The sequence below is a fragment of the Ambystoma mexicanum genome, chromosome 14 (assembly GCF_040938575.1).
Source record: "Ambystoma mexicanum isolate Mex_15411 chromosome 14, UKY_AmexF1_1, whole genome shotgun sequence".
Lineage (NCBI taxonomy): Eukaryota > Metazoa > Chordata > Amphibia > Caudata > Ambystomatidae > Ambystoma > Ambystoma mexicanum.
This window is the reverse complement of record NC_090940.1, coordinates 542,080,912-542,107,751: the sequence shown is the minus strand read 5'-3', so window position 1 is coordinate 542,107,751 and position 26,840 is coordinate 542,080,912. Positions and strand designations below refer to the sequence as shown.

Genomic DNA, 26,840 nt, shown 5'->3' with positions numbered 1-26,840 from the left:
ATCCTGTGGAATGCAAGGGCGCATGTTCTGAAGAGAAGATCTGAGCTGAATGATCTGTACTGAAGTTGGGCACAACTAACTGGTATCTAACTTGAACATCCACAAGGGGAAGAGTCGATTCAGAGAGTTGAGGATTGAAGACAAGAAACGTGTAAGAGCTACTTCTCCTGACAGATGTTGATTAAGCAGAGTTGAGAGATTCTGAAGAGATGGAATGAAATGCTACTATGGAGTCTTGAATTTTTAAAGGTTCATGAAAGACTGAGAACACACCAGCGAATGCTCCTGACTAGTTTGAAGGTTCTATGGAACATATACGACTGGACTGACAGAAATATTCCAGTATTGAAAACAAAATGAAAGAACAAACAGTCGTAGTGAGAAGTAACAACTTGTAGTCTGTAGTCCATTAAACTGAACCATGCCAAAAGAGTCCAAGCATGGTTTACTAGTAACTTATTTGCCTTCACTGAAAACGGCAAAGGCTGTGAAAAAAACTACATTCAAAGAAAACTGAGCGCTGACTTCAACGTTAAATTTGAAAATACAATACGACTGACATGTGCCAGAATACAATTACTAATTGTAAGGAATGTCATACAATGTTTAAAGTTCTGTAGTACTTGCATTTTGTTGAAGGTAGACTCAGCGCCGGGTACACATAAATGCGCTAGGGAAGGCTGAGAGCATATCACGGTACGAGCGTCTGACTGAAACTGCTTCAGAAAAGGTGACGGGGAATTAGGAAATAACAGGACGGGCAGAAAGGGGAAACTAAGGGAAAAGGAAAGAATATCAGAATACTGTGGAAACAGGTGGAGACAGGTTCTGTGAAGGGACTTCAGATTTTGAAACGGAACCACTGTAAACGTTGCACTGCTGTGAAGAAGAATAAACGTTAAGCGCAGAACCCACGGTGGGCGGGGCTTATAAGGACAACAGAGCGGAATGAATGGAGAAACACAGCAATTTACGGTCTCCCCTTATCGGCCATCTTGGGTATTCACACTTCCATACTACTCATTGAAATTCCTTCTCTGCAGGCTTCTTCTTGTGTAAGAACCAAGTGCGATAAGCAAGTCCAATTCTTCTGCAAGCTAATGCTTGATACCTTGCCCGTGATCATGACAGTATTGTCCCCCAAGGCCCCTCTCAGGTTCAAGTCACTCCTACCCGGTTTGCATGGATGATTCCGATGAAATGTCTTCAATAACCTGGAAGCATGGATATTTTCAAGGTGTTCCCAGGTTCTGTCTTGTGTCCCATAACCTTTCCAGTCTACCAGATAGAATAACTTATTGTGCACCACCTTGGAATTCAAAATCGCCTTGACTTCAAACTCCGGCTGATCATTTTCCAGTACTACTGGTGCAGGGGTTTCTTCAATTTGGGTATCTGGGCAAACAGGTTTTAATAAAGAAACATGAAATACTGGATGAAATTTCATTTACTTTGGAAGTGCCAGTTTCATAGCCACTGGGTTGATGACAGCCTCAATTTCAAAGGGACCCAGAAACCTTGGGAGACATTTTCTAGATCCTTTTTAGAGTACTTTTCTTTAGGCTAATTATAATGTGTCTCCTATCTGATCTTCTGTAGCATCGCTACGATGGCGGTCAGCAAATCTCTTTTGAGAGTCTTTGGCGGTGAGCAAGTGAGCTTGAGCCTTATCTATTGCAGTGGAAATATTGTCGTGCAGGGTCTTTACCGCTGGCATCTCCAAGGGTTCCGAAGGGTCATAGGCAGATGTTCATGGGTGTCGACCGTGTAGAGTGTAAAAGGGAGTGAGCCCAGTGGACGAATGTACTGCATTATTGTAGGCGTATTCAGCTACCCATAAAATGTCCAACCAAGACTCTTCAGTCTGATGAAGCATGCATCAAAGATATTGCTCCAGAGTTTGATTGGTTCGCGCAGTCTGTCCATCAGTTTGAGGATGATGGCTGGTGGATAAGTGTATATCAATTTTGGCCAGCTCACAACATTTCCTCCAGAATCTCAAAATAAATTGTCTTCCACGATCGGATACAACCATGGAAGGAAAACCATGTAACCGTACAATATTTTTTTAGAAATGTCTGTGCCAGAACTGGTGCTGAGGGAACCCCTTTTAGGGCCACAAAGTGCGCCATTTTAGAGAATAAGTCTACCACCACCAGGACAGTGTCAAATCCTTCGCATGGGGGTAAATCAGTGATGAAATCCATAGAAAGAGTATGCCATGGAATGGGCGGCATAGCCAATGGCTGGAGAAGACCTGCAGGTTTCTTTTTATGAGTCTTATTTTGAGCACACATCCCACAAGTCTTAATAAATTGTATCACATCCATGCACCAGGTTGGCCACCAATAGCATCTCTTAACCTTTTCCAAGGTTTTAGTCACCCCAGGGTGACCTTCCATCAGTGAGCCGTGGTAGTTTGTAATCGCATGTCTCTGTAATTTCTTTGTTGGCAAATATAGACGTCCTTGATAAAAAGGCAAGCCATCCTGAATGTAACATTGTTTTTTTCCCTTGTTCCACTCCTGCATTTCTACTGAGGTCATGCTAGCCTTAACTTCATTTCTCAATTCTTCGAGAGATGCATCGGCGGTACTCATAATTCCCAACATTTTTTCCCCCAGAGATGATGTCTACTGGAGCCGGAGCCACATAGGCCTCTTCACCAGTTCCTAAGCGAGACCATGCATCAGCCTTGTCATTTTGGACTCCCAGCCGGAAAGTGATCACAAAGTCATACTCTGCAAAGAAAAGAGCCCATCTCAACTGCCGCAACGATTGAGCCTTGGCTGAACTCAAATACTGGAAATTTTGATGATCAGTAAAGATGATAACTGTGTGCCGGGCTCCAAGCAGATAAGGTCTATATTCTTTTAATGCACTCTTAATGGCCAGCAACTCTTTATCTGTAACTGTGTAGTTGAGTTCAGCTCCTGAAATTTTGTTTGACCAGAATGCTACTGGGTGCAGGACTTGAGTGTCTGGATTGCGCTGAGATAATACTGCTCCCATAGCCACGTTGGATGCATCTGTCTCTACCACAAAAGGAAGGTCCGGTCGTGGGTGCTGTAAAACTGGAGCCACAGTGAACCTTTCCTTTAATTTCTGGAAGGCTTCACCTGCCTCCTTGGTCCATTCAAACTTCTTAAGCTTCCAGAGCAAGGACGTGATGGGATGAACTAACTGGGAAAAGTCTGACACAAATCGCCGATAGAAGTTGGTGAATCCCAAAAAACTTTGGACTCCTTTCACCGACTTAGGCGTTGGCCAGGTGAGAATGGCGTCAACCTTCCTGCTGCCCATTTTCACTTCCTGAGAGGAGAGTACAAATCCCAAGAATTCAACTTCCGAGGCGTGAAAAGAACATTTTTCCAACTTGACATATAAGGAGTTTTCTCTGAGCTTCTGAAGAACTGATTTCACATGCTTCACATGTTCCTGAGGGTTTGTAGGAAAAACTAAAATATCATTGATGTATACCACCACACAAACATCCAACAGTTCTCTTAAAATGTCATTCATGAATTTTTGGAAGGCCGCCGTGGAATTACACAGCCCAAAGGGCATCACTTGGTATTCGAAGAGACCATACCGCGTTCAAAAAGCCGTCTTCCACACGTCTCCTTCCTTGATGCGGATTAAATGGTAGGCACCTCTAAGGTCAAGTTTGGTGAAAATCTTCGCTTGTTTCACTTGATCCAAAAGAGATGAAATGAGAGTGAGTGGATATCGATTCTTTACTGTGATTTGATTCAAGGCCCGGTAGTCAATACAAGTTCTTAAATCCCCCTCCTCCTTCGGTACAAAAAAGGGGGGGGGGAACTGCAGGGGATTTCGATGCTCTGATAAATCCATTGGCCAAGTACTGATCGAGATATGTTTTCAAATGTACATTTTCCGGTTCTGTTAGTGCATGAATCCTACTACAAGGAATCTGGGCTCCAGGAACAAGATCAATCTGGCAATCGTATGGCCGAATAGGGGGTAACACTTCTGCTTATTTTTCTTCCTTTAACACGTCCTGAAATTCACTGTAATCGGAGGAGGGTGTAAGGGGGGGTAACCTGCCGATTACTCCCAGAGTGGATTCCATGGGTATGGTGGTCTGTGCAATTTTCTCAGAACTTCCCAGCAGACCACATGAATTTTTGCATTCTGGAGCAAAGGTCTGGGTTCGTGAACACCAATCTATAGCAGGATTGTGCTTTTCTAGCCAGGGCCTTCCCAAGGTAATCTGAAACTCTGGTGCACAAATAAGGTAAAATGAGATCCTCGCTCTGTGTCCTTCTTGGGATAGCAAAAGAAGATTGTCAGTACGCTATGTTACTGGACCCGACACTAAAGGGGTGCCATCAACCGCTGAAACTTTCTCAGCTTCCAATTTATCAATTAAGGGAAACCCTAATTTGCTTGCCAATTGAAAATCCATGTAATTGCCTATTGTCCCACTATCTATGTAATATTGCAAGGCATGCATTTGAGTGGGTTGCTCTTGGCTAATTAGGATTATGGAAAACACAAAGTGTGAGGTCACTGAAACCTTTTCCAAGCTCGGGAAGCTGACCACTAAACTTGTTGGGCATTGGAGTTTTCCGGACTCTGGTCTTTTTTTGATCAAAATTAACACCTCCCAAAGGCCTTTGAGATGGCTTAACCGGACAATTCTTAAGAATATGGCCCACCTTTCTACAATATAGGCATAGCTGTTGTTGGCGTCTTTTATCCGTCTTGGCCTGAGAGATTGGTCCTCTGACACCTCCCAATTGCATAGGTTCTGGGTGAGCCTCAGATCCTGATCTCACCGAATTTTCTTTGGGGCGGACAAAGTATGTTCGATTCTCTGGACGAGCTTGGTCAGCTCTACGGTCCTGCAGACGACGATCCAACTGAATGGTTAAATCGATAAATTCAGCTATACTCTCCGGTGGGTTCACCTCTTGTGCCAAAACATCCTTCAATTCACTGCACAACCTTCAATAAAACAATATTTTATGGTTGAGGAATATTTTGGCGATATCTTTCAGTTGTACCTTTGCGACCAGGTTTTATTCCCGTTTTGAATGCCTCTGAATTGGGTATTTATCCTTGCTTGTGTCGCATAGGTGTAAGCCTCTACGGAGACTGTGAGTCCCTCTACTCCGTTAGCAAAAAGACAAATTGGTTTGGGTGTGCCAATATGTTTTTCTTCTGTTTATGATGTATCCATTTCTTGTAATAAAGATTCCAGTTCAAAATTTGTACATAAAGTATTTATTTGTGTTTTAGCCCATTTGGTTGGATTTGTAGAAAGTTTCTCGTAGCAATTTGGGATTTCTAGGTGATTATTAGCCATCTTGATATAATCCAACCGGTTCATTATGATGATATTTCCACCTTTATCCGCTTCCTTTATTACAAGGTCTTTATTTCATTGTAGATTTTGAGGTGCTGTTCTTTCATTGCAAGTTAGGTTATTAGGGCAACTCTTGGTGTTTTGTTTGGATTTGGTTGTCAGTTGGTACAGGTCGTGCTTTATTGCCTTATAAAAAGCATCCACCATATTATCTGGCGATAATTGTGGTAAAAATCTTGATTTCGGTTTTAGTTCTTTCGAGGTTAAAGTTGCTGGGTGTATATGTAATTCATTTATCATTTGATGTATTGGATAGTTATCGGGTTCCCGTATTGATCCAAGTACATGAATGTTTCCCAGTTCTTCACATCAGTTGTTTTTGATGTGATTTTTCGTTTGTCTGCTTGTGTTGCAAAGAACTTTTTCAATTTAAGTTTCTGAACAAATTTCAATAGATCTATATGTATTCCAATCGGTTCAAAAAATGATGTGGCGGCAAATGATAGGCCTTTATTAAGAAGACTGGTTTCATCTCCTGTTAGACTTTGATTTGATAGATTCATCACTAGATTATTTATTTCAGTTTTTTTCACTGCCTCCCGTGCTGCTGCTCATGTTAGATGCCGATAAGCGTCTAGAGCGTCTTGGTTTCCTATGTCCTCCTGATCCCCTCCTCCCTGTGCTCCGACTGTAGGTTGTGAAGTATCTGGTTCCTTGTTCACATGAAAACGGACCTGTTTAGTCAATATGTTTCTGTTGCCTTTTGTGAAGCATCTAATCTGGTTAAGGAAATTGTGGCCTGTTTTCTTGCTTTTCTCCTGTGCTGCGTGTACACTTCCATCTGGTTCATCTTCTGCTTCTGAACTAGCTTATGAGGTATTGGGAGTGCTTTCTCTTGATATTGGTTTTGTGCATTTATTATACTTTTCATGGAATGTATATACTTTGTCGTCTTGGTAATCTCTGTCATCATGATAGAATTTCTGTAATTTTATATCATCTTGATATTCTTTGAGAACCTCATACATTTTAAGAAAGTTCTTCTCCTTTGTGACGTCTAGTGCTTTCGCTTCCGTAATTTCTTTTTTAATTAGTTCCATCGTCCTTTTCTGTTCACGTTCCACGTGTTCAATCAGCATTTCCAGCATTTGTTTGGAACATTGGTTGAGATTAGATTCCCAATTATCTGCTAGATCTTTGTCCTCATCTTTGTTAAAATCCGTAAAAGTAAGGATACTGAGTCCTCTGGGAATTTGTTATTTGGTTAAGTAGTTCTTTAATGATATTATCTCCCAATATTTGTCAATCTCCCTATGGGAGGCCCTTTCCAGCTTAACAAATTTATATCTGAGGTCCTCGCGTTTAGGGGTACTTGAGTTAAATGCATGGGTATTACTCCCTCTAGGGGAGAATGAATTGTTTGCTTCTTCTTCCCTATTTTCCAGGTATTCCGAACATCACCGTTAATCACCATATGTTAATACATCCTCTTTTTCATGTAATCACATTCGGTCACACGAGTGCACATGGTGTTGTATGTAGAGAATCATTGATGTTTTGTTTGACATGTATAATGAAGTTAAACCAATCCTGTGTTCTTTTCTTTGTTGGGAACAAAAATAGCCAGGTTTTGAAAAAGGCAAAGCTCATATGCCAAAACACGTGTCATCCACTAAGGGCTAAAACACAAATACATACTTTATGCACCCATTTTGAACTGGAATCTTTATTACAAGAAATGGATACATCATAACAGGAGATTAACATATATTGGCGCAATAATAAAGTGTAAGCACACCCAAACCAATGTGCCTCGATAAAACAAGGTTTTCCTTTTCTCTGCAGGCCAATTAGTCTCTGCCACCAATCGATTGAAGGTGGCCACATAGGCCAGTAAATCCTTATTGCTTTGTCGCAAAGACAACAACTCATTGTCCAAAGCCTGTCCTTGGGTATGGCGGGCGAAGAGCTTCTCCAATTCTCTCTGAAAACCTTGGATATTCTGTAACAGAGGATCATCACTATTCACTAGTGGGATAGACCAACCGGCAGAATAGCCACCCAAATAGGATAACAAAAGCGCAACCTTAGATTGATCTGTGGGGGAAAACTCCAGGTCTAGAAAGAAAGTGTAACCTGCACTGATTCAAAAATACTGCAAATTGTTTCGGGACTCCCAGGAATCGTTCTGGGGGTGCCAGTGGAATATTTTCCGGCGCCACCACTTGAACAGAAGGTGGTGGTACAACTGAAACTGGAGCCAGTGGATTTCCTTGTGGAAGTGGAGCTTGTCCGGCTTGTGCCTGCAACAATTTACGGGCCAATTCATCTGTCCACAATTCCCATTGTGGTTTACCACCAACTCTCGCCGTAGAGCGTTTGTCTCGGAATGAGCAGAATAGACGTCGGCCCTTAACTCACCCAGCAACTGCGCCAGTTGGTCTACTTCTGGCATTTCCATGGCACCCAGGCAGAGTGTATTTCAGTACGGCTTTGCGTTCTGCAACGCTTACCTGAACTGTGCAGGGCCACCTGGTTTATAGATGTTCCTCAGTGGATTTATCCTGATGGAAGCAGGACTGGTAGGCCCTACAAGGTATAACATTAATGTTCTCAGTTAATATGTCAATGCACCACCTCAGTCTAATTCTCTATGTGACTAGTAGAGTTCTAACTACGGTTTTCTTGAACTGAAGATAGTTGTATTGCTTACCAGTGTTGAGTCTTTAATGAGCTCTCCATCCTGCGGAATGCAGGGGGCGCATGTTTGAAGATAAGATCCGAGCTGAATGATCTGTACTGCAAGGAACTTGGGGTTGGTCACCCTAAGTTACCTGGGGGCAACCTGATGTGGACTCCCTGCTCACTGTGCTGAGAGAGGCGCAGCTTCACCTCACTGATGAGGCCCAACAAGGCTGAAACACGTGTATGGGGTTGCTGTTGGTACTCTTGTTCAGAGAGGAAATGCCATAGCATTTCGGTGCTGGACTGCCCCTGTGGGCGGGACAAAGACTGATATGCAAATGGATATTTCCCATCAGTGAAAGGTACAGTGAGCAAAAAGCGTGTGCTGCAAACTCTCATCTCAGAACAGGTTATCATGCCTTGTTCTTTCTGGAGAGGAGCGCCTGCTACCTTTTTTTAAATGATCTGTACTGAAGTTGGGCACAACTAACTGGTATCTAACTTGAACATCCACAAGGAGAAGAGTCGATTCAGAGAGTTGAGGGTTGAAGATAAGAAACGTGTAAGAGTTACTTCTCCTGACAGACGTTGATTAAGCAGAGTTGAGAGCTTCTGAAGAGATGGAATGAAATGCTACTACGGAGTCTTGAATTTTTAAAGGTTCATGGAAGACTATGAACACACCAGCGAACGCTCCTGATTAGTGCAAAGGTTCTATGGAACTTATGTACGACTGGACTGACGTAAATATTCCAGTATTGAAAACAAAATGAAAGAACAAACAGTCGTGTTGAGAGGTAACAACTTGTAGTCTGTAGTCCATTAAACTGAACCGTGCCAATATAGTCCAAGCACGGTTAACTAGTAACTTATTTGCCTTCACTGAAAACGGCGGAGGCTGTGAAAAAACTATGCTGACTGAGGTGTGCCAGGATACAATTACTAATTGTAAGGAATTTCATACAATGTTTCAAGTTCTGTAGTACTTGCATTTTATTGAAGGTAGGCTCAGCGCCGGGTACAGGGAAGGCTGAGAGCGTATCACGGTACGAGCGTCTGACTGAAACTGCTTCAGAAAAGGCGATAGGGAATTTGGAAATAACGGGACGGGCAGAAAGGGGAAACTAAGGGAAAAGGAAAGAATATCGGAATACTGTGGAAACAAGCGGAGACAGAGGTTCTGTGAAGGGACTTCAGGTTTTCAAACGGAACCGCAGTAAACCTTGCACTGCTGTGAAGCAGAATAAACGTGAAGCGGAGAAACTTATAAGAACAACAAAGCGAATGAATGGAGCAACACAGCAACTTACTGTCTCCCCCTGGTGGCCATCTTGGGTATTCACACTTCCATATTACTCATTGAAATTCCCTCTCTGCAGGCTTCTTCTTGTGTAAGAACCAAGTACGATAAGCTGAAGTCCAATTCTTCTGCGAGTTAATGCTTGATACCTTGCCCGTGATCATGACAGGTAGTGACTCTATGCAGGCTTCTTGGGTGTTCTCTCTTGCAGGCAATGCCTTCTTTCTTCTTCCAGGATGGATAGTTCTCAAGCGATCAGGCTCATTGTGGTCCCAGGTAGCTCATTTGACTTCCTCATTTCTCCTGCCGCAAGGCCGAGACGTCCAGGCTCCACAAATGCCATTGTAGCAGCACTTTCAGCAGTCCAGAATGCTAACGCAACGTTATGGAATGCTAACATGACGCTAACATGCAACATCTGTAGTCATTTATGCTTCAGCCAATCATGCTAATTTTTTCTGGGATCGGCATCGCATAACCTTCCACAATTTCTACTGGTTGCCTACATCCACAAATCGACACCCATAGGAGTGCAGCAGGATCGATTCGTGGGCAACAAGCCATGGGGCAAGGTGTGCCCTTGAAGACCAATAACTCAAAAATTAACATTATTATTATTGGTTTTACGTGTATTTGTGGTATAGGACTCCATTACATAGCACAGGCGTTAGTGTGCAACAGCTTCCTGGTCAAAAAATTATGCACCCTGATCTCTTTGTTCGTAGCAAAAACATGATATAAACACATTGTGAAAATGAGCTGTTGGATACACATACATGTTTGTCGGTTCAGAAGTAATGTGCTGTTAATAACCTATACCGGCACGTTTCTGGACCGGCAAACTACAAGTCTGCCGGTAGGGGCACTGATCTACCGGCAGGTCGGCCTGCCGGTAGATCAGGCGCTTAGTAACGGCGCCTTCGGGCAACCCCATCCCAAGGAGTGCTATTGGACTCCATGGAATGGGGAGTTGGTAGCGTCTCCACCGGCCATAATATCCTGATAACACCAGAATATAGGGCGGCGGAGACGGTATCGTAGTTACCCTGGTATCCCGCAGGAATTATCACCGGGATACCGGGGAACTCATAATGAGCCCTATAATCTTCCTATTGACAGAAAGGAGTGTTCTCTGTCAGCATTGCATACCAGGTCATATTGCATAATCCTTTTTTCTTTTTTTAAAAACTTTGTTTAGGTAGCTTGACAGTACAACAAAGAACATCGGCAATACATTTGCAATCAGCAGTTCACAAGAGGGCATACAGTCCTGCATTGTGGCCTTGCAGGACCACAGCACCAGAACTCACAAACTGTTCCTCATGGGAGGAGGGGCACCTATGGATCATACAGATAAATCAACCAGGGATTTGCGCAGGGGGGGAGGGTCATCAGTGTCATCCTCATTTTCCATGATAGAGGAAAGCAAGGAAGATCGGAGGGGGTCGGGAGAGAGAGTCCAGATATGTCTGTGTCTACTCACTATCAGGTGCAGGCTTGCCCAGTGCTCCTCAGTGTCAGAGGCCCAGGTTGCAGCCTGGAGCCACTGATTGAGAGTTGGAGCTTTAGGGCGCAACCACAGTAAAAAAAATGCAGCGAGTCGCAAGGAGCATGCACAATCCAGCCAGTTTCTTGGAATCGCGAGCCATGCGGCGGAACTCATGAAAGAGGCAGACCAACAGAGAAGGGGTGATAGTGAATTCAAGTATTTGCAAAATGGATGCTCACACCTCCCTCCAGAACGGGAAAAGGCTTGGGCAGGACCAAAGCATATGTATGTAATCTGCGTTGGCTCCCATACACCTGGGGCATTCAGAAGGCCGATCCACCGACATGTGATGGAGACTGACTGGGGTGTAATGGTATCTTTGGAGAATTTTGAATTGGATTAGTTTAAATCTGGAGTTGAAGGAGACTTCTTGAGTGCGGGCAGACATGGATCCCATCGTTGGTCTGTTATTTCGGCGCACAGATCCCTAATCCATGTCTCCCTAAGCCCCCCCCATGAGTGGTCCATTCTGTCCTGGAGTAGTCTGTATAATCTGGAAACCCTTCTCCTAGAGGCGGAAAAATGGGCCATCTGTTCTTGAGAGACTGGCACAGCCCTGTGTATTGAAGCCAGTGGGAAGGCAGCCCTCGCAAGTATTCTGGTAAGTCTGGCCACTCAGTGAAGGAACCCATGGTGAACGCATCCCGAATCGTGGCAAAGCCCTTGTTAACCCAGCGGCGAACCGTAGTGGCGTCCACCCGAGGGGGAACCAGGTAAATAGTTCCACAGGGAAAAGTTAGCATGGAATGGGCGTGGGGTGCCTGTCTTTTTCCATATTTTGTTCCATGCTACAACTGCAGTCCCAGCGGGGTCCCTAGGGGCTAGAGTGGGGTTCGGGGAAGGGAGAACCATGGAGTGGATATCTAACTCGCCCACTGCCATGCGTTCGAGTTTAACATGGGGGGGGAGTCTGTCTGAATTGAACCAGAAGGCTACTGTTTCAATTTTCAGGCAGATCGCCCCAGAGTGCCACAGTGTTAACGGTGCAAGTCAATGACTTGAAGAACTCGTAGCCTGGCCAAAGCGGTACGTTCTGAAATCTACAGGAGTTGTGGTAAAACTATAATTTTGAAGATGGCCACCCTCCCGGCGAGCGTAATCGGTAGTTTAGCCCAATCAGCTGACTTTCGGGCAAGAGTGGTGAGAGAATTCCCATAATTGAGGTCATCCAAGGAGGCTCTGTGACGTGAGACAGCTACCCCAAGATAGATGATTTCTGTTGGGCACTATGTGAGCCTATGAAGATCTCCAGGGGCAGCAGTGGAATAGGTCAACGAAAACACTATGGATTTGGTGCAATTAACCTTTAATCCCGACAGCTCACCAAAAAAGATGACGTCATCCAGTATAGGAGCCAGATTGTCTTTGGGTGAGCGGATGTAAAGTAGAACATCATCCGCATAGAGAGAGAAAATTTTGGGAACCCCAGATAGTCTTATACCCTTGTGGCCGTGACACTGGCGCTAAGGGCTCGATAGCTAGCGCAAATATTAGCGTGGAGAAGGGGCAGCCCTGGTTGGTACCTCTGGCGATTCGAAACTGAGGGGAGCACTGGTCTTCGGTTTGGACTATGGCCCTAGGGGAGGAATACAGGAGTTTGACCCAGGATATGAAGTGAGGGCCAAAATTGCACTTCTCCAGTACCAACCATAGGAACCTCCATGAAACGGAGTCAAATGCTTTCTGCATATCCAATGTGGCCGCAACAGCCTGTACATCTGGGTCGGTTCGGCCAAGAATGTTAAACAACCTGTGTAGATTGAGAGAGGTGGAGCGCCCTGGGATTAAACCAGATTGGTCTGGGTGGACTACAAATGTCATATATAGGGCCAGCTGGAGGGCCAGCACTTTGGCAAATATTTTTACATTGCAGTTGATGAGAACGTGAGAGGGGCCGATAGTAGCCGCATTGCGCGGCCGGTTTGCCAGGCTTAAGTAAGACCGTGATGATCGCCTCTCTGAGGGGGGGGGAGAATACCAACCTTGCACACCTTCTCCCAGACAGCAAATCGACGAGGAACTAAGCGAGCCTTATAGCATTTGTAAAATTCGGCGATTAGCCCGTCCGTGCCAGGAGCCCTACCCGACGAAAAGGAGTCTATTGCCTTAGGTAATTCCTCCTCCATCACCAGCCGGTCCAGGGCGTCCCTGGTCTCTGCGGACAGTATAGAGACCAGGAGGAATCTCAAGGGTGATACAGGCCTGTGGCCAGCCAGGGAAGTGGTCATCGATGAATTTGGAGTCTTCCTCTGGAATGGTAAAGAAGAAAACTTGGTCCGGATATTCGATCCTTAATATCGCAGGGTATAGCATGGTGTTTGACTCCCAGGTCCTACAGTTTTTTCTTGACGGCTATGAAGGTTTTGCGTTCCTGCTGAATAGCCACTGACAAGTCCGGGTATAGGTGGACCCTGGCAGAGCCAAGCATCAGGTCGCCCTTAGCTCTCGCAACACACAACAAAGCATCCCTGTCTCAGTAATTTAATACTCTTGTGATTATAGGACGAGGGGGAGCACCCGGTTTGGGTTTTGCGGCCAAGGATCGATGGGGCCGTTCAGTAGCGAACTGAGGTGAGAGCTTAGGGGAATCCAGTAAAACAAGAAGACGACGTTCCACATATTCTTCCATAGGGCTGTCTATTTTGTCCTCCTTCACGCCGATGATGCGCAGGTTGTTCCGTCTGGAGCGCGATTCTAGGTCCTCATTCCTTTTGCTGACCGTTTGCACCTGCCTAGACAGCATAGCTATTTCTGCCCGCAGTGCACCAATATCGTTCTCTGCCGAGCCCATCCTGGATTCCACCTCCGTCACTCTGGTGTCAGTCTTCTCCATCCTGGCTTTAATTGAGCTGATAGTTCCGCTCATGTTTCGAGTGGAGGGCGATAAACCCCCTATGGTTCGGGTGGAGGGCGATAAACCCCTTCCGCATGTAGTCCATCATTTTCTGAAGTTCTGTAGGTTCTGAGGGTCGTGCCTGGGGGGAATTCCGCTTCAGACGTAGCTTTGTTTTGTGTTGGCGCTGCCTTAGTGGACATATTGATGGAGCTTTGTCTTTTGCAGATCCCTTTAGTCATAGCTGCGCTTGGGCGTCTGTGGGGTCGGTGCGGTGCACAGTAAACGGAGATGAGGTTTGAAGGGTGGGTCATCGATACTCTCCTCAAATGCCTGAAGTTGGAGCTGAATCTTCGGGCAGTGCACCCAATTGGTCGGGAGGGTGCAGGACTCAGGATCTCAAAGTTGCTGTAGAAGTAGCCTGAATACCAAGCAGAGGTGCAGGGGCACCAAGTGGTAAGCACGCTTGGTTCAGAGCATTCGGAGGGTGAGCATGATGAGCAGAGAGGGTCTCCCTTCCAATATGTAGCCTAGACGATAGCGGAAACCAGGCTGCGGACCCGGCTGGGTCTGGTGGGCTGGTTGTGTGCAACCCGAAGTTGCAGGGCATTGGTGCTGGCTGCGCAGATTATCGGCTGGCACCTAAAGATATTGTAGCAAGGACATTTATGTGGCACAGCACTGTAATCACATGTGCTTGGCGGTGTAAGTACCTGGCAGGTCAGAAGCCACTTGGACCAGAGTGGGTTGTATTCTCCCCCGTATGCCCATGTGTTACTGCAGGATCCCAGGTGCCTGGTGGGTTCAAGCAAAACTGGTGTTGGTGCTTATCGGCAGCAGGAGAGGGAGCAGTGTGGTAGGGAGAGAGTGTAACGTCTATTCTTCCCGGTGGAGAGAAAGGTGCAGACTACCACCTCAGGGCTCCGCCACCCAAGCAGAGACCAAGGGGGGTGGCCGCATTTCCAGCCTTGCAAGCCCCGTCCCATGCGAGGAATAGTTCATGAATTTGATGGTAGCTCTGGAGGACCGCTGTCTAGTCCGGATAAACGTGTAAAACTGAAATGATGAGTGGGGCACCCCAGACACTCGAGGTCTGATGTTAATACCCAAGGTAAGGAACAGCGTACCATTAGGAAGGCAGGAGCGGGGGGGCTTCGAAATGAAGGACGGGACTAGGGGTGTGCAGAGCCCTCCAAGTCTTCAGCAGTTATGGTGAAGGGGCGAGTTTACCGTGGCTGCAGTCCCACGTTATATATAGGAGAGCTGGTCCCGGCAGTTCGGGAGCACTGACGGTCCTCCCTCTCAGTGTCAGCTATCAGCTGCACGGGCACTCCAATCCTTCGCCTGCCGCGTGGTATGGTACTCGGGGAGGGCTGCTGGGGGGGGGGACTCCACGATGCGAACCGGGCCATGCTGCGGTGTCTGGTATGCTGATGGCTGCACGTCCCGGTGACAGGCCGGGCGAAGGGGGAGCAGCTCCATGGACCAGCTGGGTCCAGGAGGATGGTGGTGAGGAGTATGATGCCCCCCTCTCCACGGTACGACGACCCAGGCCGCACTGTCCGTGTTGTCCAGGGAGCCCCGCAGTACAGAACCGGGTGGCAAGAGGTTCCTCCCCCCCGACCAGGCTGGAGCAGCAGCGCCACTCCAGTCAGCGAGAGCCTGTGCGCCATGGGTGTGTGCTGCGGTCAACAGCCCTGGAAGTAGGCCAGCCTGCAGTGGATTTCTCTGTCTCGGCTGAAGGGCAGAGGGTGATAGTTTGGCAGCAGTGGCACAATGCTGCCGGGGACCAGTTTTATTGGTTTTATAATTCAGAACACAGTTCCAACAAGGATTTTCGGGGCATCAGGATGTAGCTCTGGTCGCAGCATCTCATTCAGGCGGCAATTTCTTTTCCGTGCAACAGTGCCCCCATTGCTTAATCTTTTTGCAAGCCACTACCCCCATCCAAAAAAAGAGTCCATCCCAGTGAAGTTTATTGTTTGCAATCTGTGTTCTGCTCTTCTTGGGCTAATCGTTAAGTCTAATTTTCACCCTAGAATGCTGCAGCAACATATCAGGGCACAGGAAACGTGGTCATAATCTGCTGGGACAAGCATTCCCTGTGTCCCTTTGCCACAGTGTTGTCCCCAGGCACCATTTTCCCCTCACAGCTTCTTAACCTCAAGACCTGCCCTCCTCTGCCGTGTGCCCCTGAAACCTTTCGGTTGCCCTCTGTCGTGGTTTATTCTACGGTCACAATGAATGTGGCACACAATACAAATGCTTTCGATTTATTTGAAGAGAAGGCCTCCAACCCGTCTCACACACAACCTCGACAAATACCCGGTGCTACAATGGATTAAGGACCGGGCCGGTGTATATTAAAAAATATTTATTAATTTATTTAGCCAAATCTCACACAGATTACATCAGCCACCAATGTTGTGGCAACACAAAAACAAAATAACCTTTTGTAAAGTAACAACACAGGGATAACACTAGAATATGCAGTTACAATAGATTCCTTTTACGTCACCCACCACTACAAGCAAAGAACAGTTCAAGGTACACAATGAAATGAACATGGTTATACTTTTCTCCCAGCAACCCTCACCCTCCAAACATCCACTAGGCTTGACTCTTTTTGAACGGGAGGCAGTGGCAGGGAGTGGGAACAAAAGGGAAATTTGGATTTTGAGTAGTACCCAAAGGAACCATATGGGAGACAGAAAGGTTATGGGAAAATTCATTTGCAGAGCACAATGGTAAAATTGATTTTGAATTACTTAGCGGATAGGAAGAAATGGGAAATTCATTTTTCTACATCTAAAAAGGACAGGCAGGGCTTTGGGATTTAAGTCGGCATACAATGGGAAATAGTTTTCTGGTTGGAATCACAGATGCAATGTGAGAAAGAAAATGCAGATGGAAATTCGTTTTTCAGATCACAATGAGAACACAGACACAGGGACAATTTTGTTTAGAAGATCACAATGGGAATATAGGGACCATTTCATGTTTACACCCTGCACACCTACGTGGGAGCAGGGCTTTTGGGATTAATTCTTTGGAAAATATGTATGACTATACTGGCTCACAACACACTGGGAAAAGATTGTTGGTTTCAAATGCCAACAATACAGTTCCCGTGAATTAAATTGGGGAATTACTTGACTTACTTTGATAAATAGGATCTACACAGGCAAACAGGACTTTTCAATGGGGGAAATAACTAAAAAATGCTGAATGATATGAGGCCTACACACACTGTCTTTTTTGGGGGGTCAATTCTACTTATAGGAGAGGTCTGGACTGGGCATCAGGGCACACTGCTGGGACAGCCAAAGGGGGGCAGTCAAGGGTCCCCTCTCTTTCCTCCAAGGGGTCCCAATCATTCTCCGTCTCCTGGCTCCACTGCAAGATTAGGCCCCTCTCTGATGTTGTCGCCAGATTTCGGCAGCAGGTCACCTCATGGAATTAGTGGGAAAAGTCCATCTCTAGGGCTAGCTGGCTTAGTTATAGGGCAAATGACATCACTAACGTGTCATAATTCTCTCGAAAGGGATTGGTGGAGTGTCACTACCCCCTTCCCCCCCACCTGTGTGCTGATAGGACAAGGGAATGGTGGAGTTCTTTGGACAGCTAGGCAAGGAGAGAACTTTATCATCCCACTTCGACAGGTGGGCTTGGTCTGCATTAAGACTTAAAATTCTCATCACATGGCAAATACCCTTAATTTTCACATCTTGACATGTATGAATACATTTATGAGCACTACATTTAAAGCGCATCAAATTAAACTAGTTATAAGTTGTCACGTCATTCCTGTGCAGAGATACAGTTTTTCTTCAATTAATCCAGAACGATACCCGTGAACAATATGGCACTTTATGGGCGTCATATGAATCATAATTGGCATGCTTTTATCAACTTTTTACATTTCTGAATATCACGAGGTGGCCAAAATCACATTTCCATTAATAACCTCAGTTGTGTTTTTCCCACCAAAATCGTTTGAGCATGGTTAGAATGGGTTGCCTGCCAGCTTTAATAAAATCCTAGAATGACAGTTGTGCGATGTATGCTATCCCTTTTATACAATAAAATGCTTTTCTCCCTTTAAAAGCAATGTGCAGCTTCACTCCTCATTGGCTAGACCCCCACCTTTTCTTAAGTTTCCATTCTCCTTCTGGTAAGCAGAGGACGTAAGCAGAGGCATCTGTGTTTATATTAGCATACCCCTTCAAGGGCTAATGACTAAGCTAATGCACTTTTATGGGACTTGTGCCCTAGAGGTCAGAAGTCCTGCCCCAACAGACAGAACTTTATCAGTTTCCCACCGTATTTTTAATCTAAAACCTTGTATTTCTTTCTATATAGTGAAGTGCTGTCTTTGATTGATGACACCCAGGCCAGATCTTCAGGGCAGCAGAGGAATGAATGCTGGGGTCAGTTTGATTTCTGAAGAAACCACTTTCATGCACCCAGCCGCAAATTGCCTTTTTAATCTCAAATTTTACTTTTAAATAAGCTCTTAGAAGGCTCACAGTTTCAGCATATGTGTGTCACTACTAAGTTGTCGCTTGCATAGAACTGGTAGATAAGAACATCCTATTCTCACTTTTAGTGATTTTGGTGAACATTTTGCTTTGCAGATTGTAACTTTAGAAAAACAAAATGACGTTTCATTTATTTTACACATAAAATGAACTCCGTTTCACTGCAGCTGCTGAACACAATTCTGACATCCCATTGAGGGTTCTGTGGACCGCTGTTTCATGGAAATATCAGTGCAGCTCTCCATGGATTTGTCCAACATTTCCACATGTCGTTCCTTTATGAAAAGTATTGCTCACATTTTAGCATCTTGCAAGGTTTTTAGGCCCACTTTCTTTCCTTTTGACTTGACTTCACTAGGCCTTATGCTGGACATCATTTCTGCGCAGGCCTTGTATTTTGGCGAGTCCTCATAACTATCTCTGGCCTCTTTATTTCTCACATCAAGGGGCTATATTTCACCTCACACCTTTTTCTCCCACAGCGCCTCTCCTCTGTCCCGCTCAGCCATTGCTATTCTTCCTCTTACTGAGTCATGGCCCCACTCTCCCATCTTAGTCACTCCACTGCTCTTCCTTCTCTTCCTGCAGAAGCGCTGCACATGCTCACAGACGTATCTGTCCTCACTTTCTTTTTTTTTTAACATCTGAAAACTCATTTTAGCAGCACCTCATGGGACTTGTGACCAGCTTGCACAATAAGGTTAATGGCCTGTGGCACATGGTAATGCCTTTGCTTTGCTTCTAACCGTTAGAAGATTGTACAGTTCTTTGCTAATGCCATTATCACTAGATTATATGATCAAGATATTTTGATGTGTTTAGGAATAAACATAGGGGTTTAACATACTTTCAAACAGGGTTGACATGATTTAGAAACATGTGAACTATTCTCTGTTTAGTTTTAATTTGGATTTTTTATTTATTGAACAATTGTGATGTATGTGACCCACTCCCCCAACAAAGCAAACTATAAAGAGCTTCCCACTGTCTTGTTGCAGGTGTGCCTAACAAATGTATTCAATCAACGCTGTGGTCTTTTTTTTTTTTTTTTGCTCTAGGAGTTTCTGATGTCCCCAAAGTACACAAAGGATGAATTCTATGACAAATTCCAGGATCTGTATGGAGTAAGGTATGTTAAAAAACATTGGCTAAATGCCACTGTTGATGGACATGAAGTTGTGAATGCGGAAACTGACAAAACCTGGTACTAGGCCATTGTAAGGAGTAAGTTGCTTTACCTGCTAACTACTTTTCTCCAGCATTGGTATCTTTCATGGATTCCCATGCTTTGAATAGTTCCCAGTGTCAGGCTGGGAATCCTTGCTTACCTCGGTAATAGATTATATAATAAAGAAAAACAGCACTGTTTTGTATACAATTCATATTCTTTTTGGTGCATTCAGTCCATACCAATAAGATGTCTAGTATCTAGCGCCACCCTGGATGACATCTTCACATTCTAATCCTGGAGTAACCACTTATACAGTAGGCTTTCAACCTAGTGTGGAGGAGTGTGCATGCAAATCCATGAAAGATAACAATGCTGGAGAAGTGGAGTTACAGGTTAATAATACACTCCCATCTTTCATAGATTAACATTCTTTGAATAGAGTAGATAGCAGTTACATGCACAATAGGCAGTGTAAAGGCAGAAAGGCATACCTCAAGGCATAAAATAAGCAGTGTCGCATAGCAATATGCTATGCAATGTTGTAGATTTGCTAATTAAATGGACACTTGTGTAGCAAAGATAGCTATTCCAGTTACCATGTTCAATGAAAGCACACTTGCCCTGCATTTCTCTCTTGCCCTCACAGCTCTCTCCACCCTCTTTTCTCCGTTTACTGCAAACTCTAGGGGGCTAATGGAGGGAGTGCAACAGTAATCGTCTCCTCCACTCTTAACTGCCAAAGACCTGTGTGGGATTCATAAGCAAGATTTTTTAAAATATGTTTCTTGTAATTGAAAATCAGACATATTTGGGATAATACTTTTATTAAGCTAACTATATCCTATCTGGCAAAGACCAGTATGTGTTAACTTTATTTTTAAAAAGACAGTCATGCAATTCTCCCTAAAAAAAATGTAAGTTGTCATAATTACAGTACAGAAGAAGCGGATTGCACCATTCATCCGCTTTGAGACACAATAAAAAGAGGCGCCATAGATCGCCCTCATCTTCGTCCTCCAGTTCCCCAGAAAAAGTTGCTTATCCCACGAAGTACAGCTTCCCGGCTCAGTGGGAAGATTTTCATTTGAAAATGTTAAAGGTCTTTGAGAACGTGGCCTTGCCCCCTCGGAGATAACTAGAGGCGATACCCCGGGTAAGAAACCCGATAAACATAAAAGCTGTGAGTCGTCAACCTCCGCAAAGCATACTTCTCGAGAGTGTCATGAACCCTCGAGTAGAGAAAAAGCCTCTTCGACGCATAAGGCGTCGACCTTACCTCTTGAATTCTAAATCTGTGCCATCTTCGAAGGAGAAATTACCGGCACCCTATGCCCATTCAACGCCATCCGCACCTGAGGCATCGAGTCTCTGAGGAACGTCGAGACCAGTGTCGACCCCATCTACGACATCAAAGAAAATCCCAAATCCCTCAACGACATTGAAGCCAATTTCGAGTACATCGACGCCTTTCACGATTACGTCGAGACCTATGCCGTCTACCTCGACGATTTTGAGTCTTTCTCAGCCAGTGATGACTAATATAGCTCCATCATCACTTGAGATGGGCTTCACCCCTTCTACACTCTTTGACTCTTTCAGGGCTTTATCTTCCATATATGAAGAAGGGGAATACTCAGATGCAGAAAGGCAATCTACAAGACCTCCTCTACCGGAGGAATTTGTACCAGAAGAGGTCAGGCTAAAGGATCTACAAGAGTCCTTACATGAGGCCATGGTATTGATACCTCTCCAGAGGTAGATTTTAGTAAACTGGAGCTAGGTGATCATGCTGAAGGAAGTTATAGGTTACTCATGAACAGGGTAATGGAATATATGGGGTGGACGAGACCCACACCCTCTTTTGACCAAGATGACCTAACTGACATTTTAGATAAGGGACCTCAAGAGGACCCTATAGTTCCCTTCCATACAGCATTGCAGAAAAAAGTAGCCACAAATTGGGAGACTCCAGAAGTAATTCCTGCAGTCAGTAAGAAACTTTCTGTAAAATATAGGACATCAACTTCAGACCCTCCTTATTTATTTAAGCAACCGACTCCAGAGAGCCTGGTAGTCCAAGCTGCTATTTCATCAGACAGACAATCAGCATACCCCACAATTCCACAGGATTGTGACGACAAGAAATTTGGCCAAGAAGGTCTTCTCGACATGTAGCATGGCTCTTAAGTCTGCTAACGCATCTTGCGCGCTGGCAATGTTCAGCCACACCCTTTGGGAGTGTATTTCGATGGCGGCTGACCACCTCCCCGAGGGAGAGGAGAGAGACGGTTTCTTGAGCATTATCAAGGACGGAAAGGATGCGATGTGCAAGTCCCTTCAAACTGGTCTCGATCTTTTGACGGCATCAGCAGAGCCATGGCGGCTAGTACCACAATCCGCAGATTTGCGTGGTTGGGGAAATCTGGGTTTGCTCCTGATATGCAATCCAGACTTCTGAATATGCCCTTTGGCGGCAACTATCTATTTGGTAAAAAAGCTGAGGACAGTTAGGAGAAGTTGCAAACTTCCAAAGCGGCGGCCAAATCCCTTGGGGCTGCAATTGATCAAGCTCCAAACCGCCCCACAGGTACGCCCTGGAGGGGTTGGTCCTTTCGCTTTTATTCCGGTTTTGGAAAAGGCAGAGGACAGCCAGCTCAAAGGGGCCAGAGATGATTTCCCCTTGGTGTACGGGTCAAAGGTACCAAGCCCGCAGGTGCTGCCTTGCCTTCAGCATCTGCGGCAGCCACTCCAAAACCCCTCTGAGCTCTCACCACAGAAGACACCAATAGGGGGGCAGGTTAACTAAACATTTGACAGAATGGCAGGCTATTATTTCAGATACTTGTGCATTGGAAATAATTGCCCAAGGTTACTGCATACCTCTTCTACACATCCCTCATAGTCATCCACCGGGAACAACCCTTTGATGTTTCCAGATCCACTCCTTATGCAGGAGATTTTGGACCTGCTAGAGAAAGGTGTTCTAGAACCGTACCTGTAGCAGAGAGGAACAAGGGTTGGTACTCCCCATATTTCCAAATTCCGAAAAAGGACGGGAGAATTAGACCCATCTTGGACTTGCGAGAATTGAACAAATTCCTCAGGAAAGACAAGTTCAAGATGGTAACCGTTTCTCAGATCCTTCAGGCTCTCCAACTTCAGGATTGGTTGGTATCTCTGGACCTTCAGGATGTTTACTTTCATGTGCCAATCCATCTCAAGCACAGAAAATACCTGAGGTCCACCATTGGCAGCTCTCACTATCAATTTTGGGTTATGCCATTTGGGCTAACCTCCGCCCGAGGGTTTTCACCAAGCTAATGGCGGTTGTGGCAGAAAGTCTCAGGAGGGGAGGGGTTCATATCTACCCCTACATGGACGACTGGTTGATCAGAGCAGTGTCCCCGGAACAAGCTCAGTATCACATGGACTATGTTCTGCCACTTCCTCCACAAGCTGGGCTTCTCCCTCAACTTCAAGAAGTCCCACATGATACCATCAGAGAAACTCCAATTTATTGGAGCAGTCCCGAACACATCCCTGGGAAAAGCCTCGCCACCAGAGGTGAGGGCTCAAGATATTCTACAGATGGTGACCAGATTTCAAAATGCCCAGTATCTGCCAGCCTTCAACTTTTTGAGGTTGCTCGGCCTCATAGCATCCTGCATTTTGCTAGTGCCAGGGGCACGCCTGAGAATGAGGTCTCTCCAGTCGGCTCTAAGGACCCAATGGTCACAAATCTCAGGAAAGATGTCAGATCTCCTACAAATCTCGAACAGAGTCGCACAGGACCTTCACTGGTGGGCCTGTCGGGAGAACATCTTCAAAGGAGAACCGATTTGGCAACCATGGCCGCAGATAACGGTAGAGACGGATGCCTTACAGGGTGGGGAGCCCATGCCAACGATTTGACCATCAGCGGTCGTTGGTATCCATCGGAGTCCAAACTGCACATCAACCTATTAGAGCTGAGAGCAATCAGGCTAGCACTGAAAGCTTTCATGCCATTAGTACAGGGATAAAATGCTCTGATAATGACTGACAACACAGTAGCCATGCACTACCTCAACAAAAGAGGAGGCGTAGGGTCACTGCCACTGTGCAGAGAGGCAATGCAGCTCTCGTTCTGGGCAATTCAAGAAGGAATCTCTCTATCGGCAGTCCACCTGGCCGGAGAGAAGAACACGGCGGCAGACGCTCTGAGCAGGCAGACCACAGTCTCCCACGAGTGGGAGATAGCTCAGTTGGTCCTTCAAGAGATCTTTGCCCTTTGGGGAACCCCTCAGGTGGATCTGTTTGCAATGAGTTTCAACAAGAAATGCAAACAGTACTGCTCCAGGGAATTTCCCCAGAGAAGAGCTCTAGGGGATGCATTTGTGGTGGATTGAGAGTTTCCACTTCTTTATGCATTTCCTCCAGTCCCATCATTCTTCACGTAATAAGGAGGCTGAGAAGATTTCGGAAAACTATGATCCTAATTGACCTGGACTGGGCCAGGAGGACATGGTACCCGGATCTTCTAGACATGTCCATCTGTCCTCCGATTCGTCTTCCACAAAGAGAGGATCTTCTCTCGCAAGAGGAGGGTCAGGCTCTCCATCCGGATATCAGAACTCTCAACATTCACACATGGTTTCTTAAAGGTTGAGATACAAAGATTGGGACCTCCCGGATGACATCATTGGAGGTGTTGCTTTTGGCCAGAAGACCAGCAACCAAATCACTATACTGCTGCCGTTGGAACACATTCTGCAGCTGGTGTAGAGATAAGAATATTGACCCTTTTTCATGCAACACACCATTGGTATTGTCTTTCCTATTGTACCTAGCAAATTCAGGTCTACAAGTCGGCACATTTAAGGGCTATCTCGCCGCGCTATCAATTTTCAAATGCACAGATGAAGAACCCTTACATTTCAAGATGTCTTTTAATCATTCAATGTCTGAAAGGGTTGACTAATGTCTACCCACCAACTCCTTTTCAAGTTCCCCTGTGGGACTTAAATCTAGTTCTAAAATGTCTAAAGGACACTCCCTTTCAACCTCTCCATTCCTTCCCATTAAGATTTCTCACTCTCAAAACAGTTTTTCTAGTGGCTATAACTTCTGCCAGGAGTGTGAGCGAACTACAAGCTTTGTGTTGCAAACCTCCACATACTATATGCCACAAGGATAAGGTAGTCCTTCAAGTGAAGCCTAATTTCCTCCCAAAGGTTGTGTCAGAATTTCATATTATGCAAAAAATAAATTTACCTGCATTCTATGCTCCCCCTCATCCTGGGAAAGAGGAGGAAAGACTGCACAGACTTGATCCAAAGACTTGCAAGACTTAGGCAAGCAGACTAGTTTGTGGGGTATGGAGGACATAAACTAGGCCTGGCCATCACTAAACAAACCATCTCAAGATGGATCATTTTAACTATCCTAGAATGCTATAAATTTGCTGGGAAAGATCCCCTCAACACCCAAGGGCTCATTCAACCAGGGGTATTGCAGCTTTGTCAGCTCTCCATAGGGGAGTTGCAATAAAAGACATATGTGCAGCTGTCACATGGTCGTCTGCACATACCTTTACCAAATTCTATAATCTAGACTCCTCCACTAGCCAAGAAACTAAATTTGGGAAAGCTGTATTGCACTCTGTGCACTCCTAAACAATACTAAATTTTACTCCCGCCTCCTGTACACATTACTGCTTTGGGAGACTATCAAAGATAAGGAATACGTGGGAGGACACAATCCATTCGAAGAACAAGTTACTTACCAACTGTAACGTTCTTTCGACTGGATGTTCCTCCCACGTATTCCTTAATGCCCCTCCCATCCTTCCCCTGCAGTAAAACTTCCCTTGTAGTTGCAGCCTGTCTCCCTCAAGGGTACTAACCATCTAATACTGCACAAACATTGCACTTCAAAATGGAACTGAGCAACCGTTGCTGCGTGCATCTATTTATACCTATGATGACGACGACGCTGATACGGAGGCCTTCGAGGGACATCGACTCGAGGGATATCAGCACTCAGTGCCCTCTACTGAAAAAAATGTTGAGGCGAGCAAGCTGGAAACGAATATCAAAGATAAGGAATACTTGGGAGGAACATCCAGTCGAAAGAACATTACAGTTGGTAAGTAACTTGTTCTTCTTTAATATTCACAAAGTAGACACATGGTCTAAAGAGTGGTCAGCCGACACGTGTTTCGAACTAAGAGGTTCCTTCTCAAGGCAGGTATGGTAATAAAGATCTTGGATTTGAGAAAGGTGGTTGAGTCTTAAGTAGCCGTGTGGCAGATTATTCAAGGGTTGAACTCGTGGGATTTCATGGCTGTTGCCAAAGCGTTCACCACGAATGCTGCAATCAAATGAGGCTACTTAAGACTCAACCACCTTTCTCAAATCCAAGATCTCTATTACCATACCTGCCTTGAGAAGGAACCTCCGGGTTCGAAACACGTGCCTGCCCACCACTCTTTAGACCATGTGTATACTTTATGAATATTAAAGAAACACACCTTTACACGCTGCATCCAGCGTGTAAATCTTTGTAGTCACAAGATTCTATGAAAACTAGTTGCAGCAAGGTAACCAGAAATTCCCACTGTATCTTTGAGTAATGTAACAGGCAGTATTTTGTCAGTTTAAGGAGATATGGCAACAGGCGATGCAGCGACATATTCAGTGGGTCCAGCTGTTCCTGGCCTCACCATTTACAGAAGAAAATCAATTTATATCCGTAAGATCTGTAAGTTGACACTGCTTGTGATGAATCAACTTCCGGGGCACCAGTGCTCCAGTGCTCCAGGGGTGAATATTGGTTTCTAAACCATCAATTAGCCCCACACCTCTACTACACCAGATGGGACCTGAACAGATTGGAAAACAAGCAAATTATAAACCTCCTTATCCAATTTTGGTAACGTGGACGGAACAGCAGGCTTATCTCCGCAATGTCATGGATCGTTGGTTAGTTACAACACAGCAAAAATACAATTATTACACAATGATAAAAGGGACTGCTCAGTCAAGGTTGTATACAAAATATCTACTTTATTTATATCACACTCGATAGTTCTAGCAACACTACGAAATACAACCCACCCTGTATAGGAATTTAGAGGACATGCAGTTTCAAAGAAGGAAAAGGGATGCTCTCTGAGGAGGGTAGTCTGTTTGATTAATAATCAAAACAGTTTAAGGTTACTTGGCTTCAGTGCCCAGGGAGCAGGAGGTCTTAAAATGTCTCTAGGGGCCTTCTGGGAAGGACCAGGGGGACAGAACCACAATGTACCTTGTGCTGTATGTGTTCTTGGTGCTCCACAGGGTCGGGTCGGCTTCAGGGTGCTTCAAGACAGGCACCAGCTTTGGGTATCAGGCCGCCTGACCATTCGGCGAGTGAAGCTGGACGAATGGCGCCATTCTGGCCTTCACGG

General features: G+C 45.3%; 1 protein-coding gene across 2 annotated transcripts in view; it reads left to right on the top strand.

Moving 5' to 3' along the window:
• LOC138526940 (cholesterol 24-hydroxylase-like) overlaps window positions 1-26,840 on the top strand; it is a 524,604-nt gene that overhangs the window by 113,755 nt on the left and 384,009 nt on the right. For both annotated transcript variants that reach the window (XM_069637830.1, XM_069637831.1), the window contains one exon: window positions 19,299-19,369. In XM_069637830.1, the coding sequence (XP_069493931.1) occupies window positions 19,299-19,369 (71 nt within the window). The remainder of the gene's footprint in view (window positions 1-19,298; window positions 19,370-26,840) is intronic.